At 33.8% G+C, this 8,008-nt stretch overlaps 2 protein-coding genes across 4 annotated transcripts in view; one reads left to right on the top strand and one right to left on the bottom strand.

The window, feature by feature from the left end:
* The window catches only part of LOC133781365 (uncharacterized), a 94,646-nt gene that overhangs the window by 79,330 nt on the left and 7,308 nt on the right, over positions 1 to 8,008 (top strand). The window lies entirely within an intron of this gene.
* Positions 386 to 7,284, bottom strand: LOC133781355 (disease resistance protein At4g27190-like). 2 transcript variants are annotated; one of them, XM_062220318.1, is made up of 8 exons: positions 7,014 to 7,229; positions 6,878 to 6,921; positions 3,803 to 6,538; positions 3,289 to 3,702; positions 2,443 to 2,844; positions 1,108 to 2,046; positions 768 to 899; positions 386 to 649 (listed from the first exon to the last, which is right to left on the bottom strand). In XM_062220318.1, exons 3-7 carry the CDS (start codon positions 6,518 to 6,520, stop codon positions 858 to 860), a joined length of 4,515 nt encoding a protein of 1,504 aa, XP_062076302.1. In that variant the 5' UTR covers positions 6,521 to 6,538; positions 6,878 to 6,921; positions 7,014 to 7,229; the 3' UTR covers positions 386 to 649; positions 768 to 857. The 2 variants fall into 2 exon arrangements, with proteins under 2 accessions (XP_062076302.1, XP_062076303.1); XM_062220319.1 differs by lacking the exon at positions 386 to 649 and having other exon boundaries at positions 797 to 899; positions 7,014 to 7,284.

Below are 8,008 nucleotides of genomic sequence, written 5' to 3'. Positions count from 1 at the left end.
CTCTTCCTTCCCAACTAGCCACGCGGCCCAGCCGCACCAGCCCAGGAACGAAGCCCAATGAGCAGCAGCAGTCCATCTCCAATAGCCACGGCTGGTCTGCCATTTTGTCCCTTCACACCAAATCCCAAATGCAAAAATCAACACAATGGAAACATACTTTAGAGAAATATTGGCTGCATAATCCCCAAATATTTTAGGTTTGTTACACATATACTTCCATTAAAAAAATTTGGTGGTCAAACACCCTAACGTTATTTTTCCGTTGCAACTGAACACTTTTAGTTTTTAAGTGCCAGCTAGATTCGTTGAGTGTCAGCGGGAAGACACGTTTTCATATGCTATTGGGCCACGTATTATATAATTAATTATTAACCTAAAAACTACGTTTAAAATAAATTGAATTAATTAGTCCTATTTTATATGTTTAAAAGTGCATAACATTCACATATCGACTTGAATAGAACCAACATTCATTCTTAAACATAAGAGTGAACCCTATGAAGAGAACGCAAAGCAAAAGTTCTACCGAACCCAGAAATTCCAATCGTACACAGAGGCAGGCAAGTCTTCTCCGACCTCGAAACTGGAAGAGAACCCAACCCAGATTTTTGTGGACCGACAACTCGCACACCATAAGTTATAAGGGACACTGCAAAACAAAGACCAACCCTAAAATGAGTTGAGGATTATTCCATCACCACCAACCAAAATCAATCACTCAATTATCAATTATATATTATATATATATATATTCCAATTTTGATTACCATATATATGCATCTTAACTCAATCCATATATAAAATATGGCTGATCTTCTTGTTCAACAAAATCAGGCCAATGCATCCATGCTTGAGCTTCATGCATTTCCTTGGCAGTGTTGATCATCATCATCACCATCCTAATAAACAAGTTGACATCATAAACTGGATTATACAAAAATTGTTTTCAGTAAAGAATATGAGTAAAAGGCAAAGAATGAAGAAAAGCCTCTGCTCTGCTCAACTCAGTTGAAACGTGAAAAAAGAGTTAACAACTAACTAATACACCACCAAATACACCTAAGCAAAAACAGAAAAAACTAACAGTGAATAAATGAATGAAATTACCATTTCATGAGAGAATAAACGTCCTAATCCCAAATAGGAATTGTCCTCCCAAAGTTTTGTTACAGTGGTGTTGACATCTCCCTCCCAATTCTCAGTACCATCAATAATCTTGATTGTGTTGAAATATGTTGAGGTACTTATAATTCCATGTGAGAAACTCATCATATCAAGGCATCCCCTCACAGATAATCGTTCCAAATTTGGGAAACTCATAACTTTATTGCCTGAGTAGAAGCTTTTGAGATTGGGTAAATTCTTAAGCCTTAATGTCTCCAGTCTATGGAAAACAAAGTGATGGTGTTCGCTCTCTGCTTCTGTTTGGCCTTCCTCATCATAATTATAATAATCTGTACTAATAACCTCTCTCATTCTTCTACAATTTTGTATAACCATATGTTTCAATTGTACCAGAGTGGTTGCTGTTGAGGAGGAGAATAAGTACGTCAGCCCATGGCATCCTCTTACTGTCAGATATTTCAATTTGTGGAAAGACATAAACGACGGTGCAAAGCTCTGTAATCTGCTACATTTGACTATAGTGAGATATTTTAAATTGTGAAAGAGAATAGTATGTGATGGTTGAGCATATTTTGGGTCCCCAAACACATGATTCAGCATATCAGCACCCCCAATACTTAGTGTCTTCAAACACGTAGCAGTGTTGATCAATTCATAAGCCTCACTAGGTTGTTGTTGTTCAAGTCCATCCACAAAAGAGCCGCTCAATCGAAGAGTATGAATATTGTGGTATTTGTGAAGGAATAACTTGACATCTGATAGAGCAATTGGTTTATCACGAGATGCCATCTCCATGTTAAGTTCAGAAAGGTTGGGAAAGGTGGAGATTGTTGAAGAAGATTGACTACTATTGATCTCAAATATCTCATTTACTGCTTCACTCCAATCAGTTGTCAATTCCTTTAGGTTGGGGAAAATTACCTACAAATTAAAACAAACAAAAGGGATTAAAAGTGCATTAATAGACTAATTGATTCATTTGGCAAAGCAATTAATAAATATCTTGACTATTATTAGAGTATGGTGTCCCACATAAAAAAAATGTAAGAATATTGAGTCATTAATAAAAAATTGGTAACTCTACTAATCACCAATTAATTTTTAGATAGAGCCTCATAATTCTTGTCATGTTATCATGTGTCAATTCCACCGATTCAAAGTTGTATTTTAAATGTGCAGTGGCAATTGAAATTATTTTTGTGAAATTACAATTGCAGTAAGTATTTAATTTTTAAAATCATGCAATTATCATTTATATTATGAAAAATAGATAATTAGTAGGTATTAGTGAAAGACAATTAAGTATTATATATATACCTTATCTTTGAAGACATTTTGTTTAGCCGCCACCATCATGCCCATTTCTTCACTGGTAGTACATGCCTTTGTAGCCATATAATTACTTATAAATTCCTTTAGCCTAGGACATTTTTGTATTACCAGTTCAGACAACAATGGACATTTTATGCAATCTCCATCACAAAATTTTATAACATTTGGAAGAGTCCGAAGCCGAAGAAATTCTAGTTTTTCAAATATTATTTCTTTGCTTCCACCTAATGATTCCCCATCATCGACTATTACCTCTTCTATGTTATTGCAATTATATACATCTAATCTCTTGAGTTGTACAAAACTTCGAGCCATGGCTGTTGATAAGAGATACTTCAAATTGTTACAATTTTCAACATTCAACTCATTTAAGTTGGGAAATGCAATCTGAAAATAAACACAAATAGAATCACAAACATGTTACTTCAAAATAATCGGACTATAAGAAACATAATTACATTACTTTTGGGTTATAGATATAGTTGTTCTTGGAGACTCAATTAAACTTCAAGAGTCTTTACCTAGGTTTTGTTTAATGACGCTTTAAGAAATTGTTCATGCATTTAAAATTAATTTTTTTAATATTTTTAATTAATTTCAAAATTAATATATATTAGAGAAAATTTTCGATGATTGACTTTTTTTTTATTTAAATTTTCTATTATTAGATTTTTAGGTATAATTTTTATCTTTTAAGTTGTGGATCAAATTGAAAAATTAATTATAAGATGTATGTTCTCTTATTTTCTATATTATATTATATAAATGTTAAAAGGAGTTTGAAATTATAAAATAGTTCTAAAAAAAAGAAAATATAAATTAACTATTTACCATTCCATTGAAGAGGTGTTGTTTCTGTACAATCTTCTCTTCATCGTTATCAAGTGACACTTCTTTGATGCATGAATCTTCTGAACAAAATGTTTCAAAAACTCGAAGTTTGGAGAGGTTAAGAATTTCTAGGTTAGTGAACAAGCTTTTATTCTCCAACGAACTTCTTTCTTCTTGTAGTTTCCTACTTTTGAGAATGTTTTTCATAGCCACACAATCATGTACCTTCAGCTTCTTCAAGTTTACAAGCCTTTCAGCCATAGAAAAACAAAATAAATACTTTATTTTGTTGCAACTTCGTACTGTCAAGCTTGTTAAGTTTTGTAGGTCAAAACTTGATAGAGGTTGGTCTGGCCATATCCTTTCTATATTCATTCTCGACACAGTCAATTTCTCCAAGTTTGATAAAGAAACCTGCAAATATTGTAAAAATGTATGAAAAATATAGCATACATATATTCAGGCAAAATAAATATTTTACGAATTATTATATAATGACCATAGAGAATTATACCGTTTCACTAAATAAAGGCTTTGAATAATCATGTACTGAAGACTCGCCAGATGTCTTCAACTTGGAGCAATAGAATTGGACAATATTTGGTAAAGAATGTAGAGACAATGAGCGTAATTGCAAAGACTCGTTAATGTGATGGGCAGCTTCATCATCACCTTCATTTTCTCCCCCATTACTGACTATCTCTTCCATCATCTCACATTGATTTACTGTAATTTCATGAAGTAATTTGGCGACCGAAAAAGGGAACAAATTCTTTAATTTACCACAAGACCTCACTTCCACCTTTCTCAATTCATTGAACGAGCTCAATGGGAGTTTTCCATGACATATCATTTCCAAGCTTGTTAACTGTATAAGGATCAAGTGCTTCAATCTAGGAAAACCATTTTTATCCAAACATGGAGCAACATGGTTGACATCCATTAATCTCCTTAATGATAAATATTCAGACCTTTTCATTAACGATTCAAGTCCAAATGCAATTATTTCACTTGTTTGAGAGAGATTTAGGTGCAACCACCTTGAAATTTCATTTTCAACAAAAATTTCGTATGTACCTCCAATAGATATTCGATATCTCTCCAATTTTTCAGTAAACAACCCTTTTGGCAAAACACTTTCACTTAGCACAGACAAATATACAATTTTCAGTCGTTGCAAACTTTTTATCTCAATAAGACTTACATTTGTTCTTTCTTTCATTGTGCCTTCTTCAGTCTCCCATTCGGTAAATGTGTCTGGCATGTAGAGTTCTTCAATCTGTGTCAAATTAGAAATGACATTCGGCTCGATAACTTTTAGACTCCAGCATCCTCGTAGATCTAGAAGTTGCAATCGCCGCAATTTACTTATATCTTTTGGCAACCGCTTAATGGAACTAGACCAAGAGAGATCAAGAACTTTTAAATTCTTCAAGTCACCAATCACACCTATGTCTATAAGAGAAGAACCACATAGACATAATGTTTGGAGATTTTGAAGCAAATGAAAAGACGACGGCAATAATCTTACGTGTGAACCGCTCATACGCAAAGCTTTAAGCTGCCTAGTTTGTTCAAAAAAGTAGTCTGAAATCGATTTCAAAGGCTTACCAGATAGAAGAAGTAACTCTAATCTAGGACATTCCAATTTTTCAGGAAGCTTATCAAGATCATATTCAAGACAAGAAATTGCTTTAGATCCTTTATGTCTTTCGTGGATATTAAACTCCGCATCCACATTTGCACTTGTAATGTTATTCATGCAATGCTCATCTTCCTTCGCAATTGATATGCAGACATCACGAATGACATCGTGCATCTTTACATAATTTTTACTTGCACCATCCAGTAACAGACAACGAGATTTTAATTTATCCACCAATGAATTCACCCTATTTCTTGCTTGTTTCATTTCCTTGACGTCTTGAAGCAAGTCCCAACCCATACTATATCTTATCAAGTTATCCACCATTATTTCGTGATCTTCTTTATGTAAAGCACAAAGCAATAACAATGATTTTGCCTCATCCTCACGACTCCCGAGAAAATCGTAACTTAACCTAATACTTGCATAAACTTTATCATGCATTCCATCAATCCCTGTGAAGTTCGAACTTTGTAGTCGTTGCAACGCATCTGCCCATGGCTCCAAGTTCTTTTTGTATTTCAAAGCACGTGCCACTGTTGCAATGGCAATTGGCAGGCCTGCACATTCCCCAACAATCTTATGTGCCAAATCATTGTAATCTGGCTTTTCAACTTTTTCTCCAATTATTTTCTTAAACATACTTATGGATTCCCTCGAGTCTAATGCCTTAATTGAGAAATTATTACTCTCAACAATATCCATAGAGCTGCATAAAACATCTAGAGATCTAGAGGTTAGTAGCATTTTGCACTCATCAGGGATTCCAATAACTTCTAGATCGAGTTCCTTCCAAACATCGTCGAGAATTAACATAATACTTGTTTCTTGCTTTAATCGCTGTCGAAGTCGATATGCTCTCTTGCTTGTGCTCTCTATTTCACCAAACTTTTTGATATCTAACATTTCGGCAATCTCTTGCTGAATCTCTTCTATATTAGGTGTCTGAGAAATAGTCGTCATAACCACCTTACTAAATAACTTCTCTTCCTCAGCTCGTCTGGCAATTTCTTTGGCAAGCATAGTTTTGCCAATTCCACCCATTCCATACAATCCTATCCTGCTCCTGTTAGCATCTCTCACAGCCACCATTATGTCCTTCAGAATTTCTTTCCTTGATTCAAAAGTCTCGTAGCCTTTGGTTATTTGGAATGAACTTTCTATCTGAGGACAATAAGAAATCGGTATCGAACCAAATTTGTTTTTCTCTGAGACTGCAAGCACATCGATTGCCACCTTCTTTGCTTTCCTACTCAATTGATGTCGCGTCACCAAATGAAAAATGGATCCACAAGAAGAACACACAACCTTTGCATGGTCTTCTTGGTTAAGAAATGTGTCAACCTTTTCAGAGATTTGCTCAACACTGCTCAGCCAATTTCGAACATCATTTTCGATTTCTTGACAATTATTTATCTCTTCCTCGACACGATGTTGCAGTCTTTCCCTAGCATCCTTCAAATCTTGCATTTGCATTTTGAGATTATCTACATGGCTTGTGTAGCAAAATAGATAACCCAACTGTCGACCAACGGGTGCCACTGTATACTCCGCTATTTTCCCAGCAATTGAAATAACAATTTCCATAGTAGCAATTACCTTGTACTACGAATTAGCAAGAACACATTATGAAGATGATAATATGAGATTAACAACTTGAAGTAGCAGAGAAAAATGAATGAATATTTCAACAGCAAGCCACACACCTAATCAGTAATAGTAATCAGCAAACGAATTTTGTGAAATTTAAGAATCAAAACAAGATCTAACCAAAAGATGATTTTTCTTTAACAACAGTACAATGGAAAACTGAAGACAGAAGAAAAGTCTTTGATACTTTTTTTTTTTTTTTAAATTAGGAAACAAATGGACACGAAAGATTGTAAAAGTAAGAAAGAGAGATAATTTATTAATTTTATTTTTATCTAAAAGAAAGAAGAGTACTTGGTTGAGATTGAGAAGATGTAATTGATGAGTGGCAAATTGATCTGCAAAAGGCAACAATAAATAAAGAAAAATATTAAAATTATTCTACTTAACAAAAGATAAGAAAAGGAAAGGAGAGTAGGGAATAATATACCTGACTGACTGCTTGACCAAAGAGTAGTGTTTTTTTTTTTTTTTTTAATTTTTGTAGAAAAAGATAATGAAAAACTCAAATGCAGCAAGAGAAAGAGATGATGATGATGATGAACTCTGAGACTTAAGAAAGTGACAAGAAAATGGACTTTGTTTTTGACTGTGTATATGAGAAAAGTAGTGAAGCCATGACTTATTGAATAATCTATTAGGTTTGGAAGATAAGATAGGATTGGATGTAGTAAATTAATTGTATAAAGCAAGTTGTATGTGTCTGCCACTAACTAATATCAATAATTCACTAAACAGACAAAGTTTCAACTACTGACACCTAATGGTACTACTCATTTCTTTTTTAAATCGCTAAGGTGGTAAAAAAATATGCACTTTTATGTGTTAAAATAAATTGAGTTTTAATAAATATTTTTAAAGAATTAATGTGGTATATTTTTTATTATTATTATTTAATTTGTTGATATTTTGTAGGAAATAAATTATATTTTTGGCCTTTGGAAGAAAAAAAAAACAAAAAATTGAAAAGAAAAGAAAATTAAAAAAATGGTAAAACTGACAAAATAGATTAAAATATGTTATTTTTAGCGTTCGGCCCACTTTCCTGTTAAGCCCAGTTACAATCATCAGCTCTAGCCACGCGGCCCAACCGCACCAACCCAGGAACGAAGCCCAATGAGCAGCAGCAGCAGCAGTCCCTCTCCAATATCTACGGCTGGTCTCCGTTTTTTTCCATATGCACCACCTATTATATAATTATTGGAATTCTCACGTAAGGGTTTTACTTTAAGCCTTATCGGTAGAGTTCTCAGTGTTCTCAATCTATAAACAATTTTCAGCGCAATTTTTTTTATGACCGTATATATTGTAGCTATTTAGAGCATCTTGCAAATTTTCAGAAAATTCAAAATAGTTTACAGTACCGAAAGCAACATGTTGTTGCACGAGTGACTAACTTTTTTTATGCGCGTAGAAAGCAACATG

This window comes from Humulus lupulus, chromosome 6 (assembly GCF_963169125.1).
Source record: "Humulus lupulus chromosome 6, drHumLupu1.1, whole genome shotgun sequence".
Lineage (NCBI taxonomy): Eukaryota > Viridiplantae > Streptophyta > Magnoliopsida > Rosales > Cannabaceae > Humulus > Humulus lupulus.
This window is presented reverse-complemented; position numbering and strand designations above follow the sequence as displayed.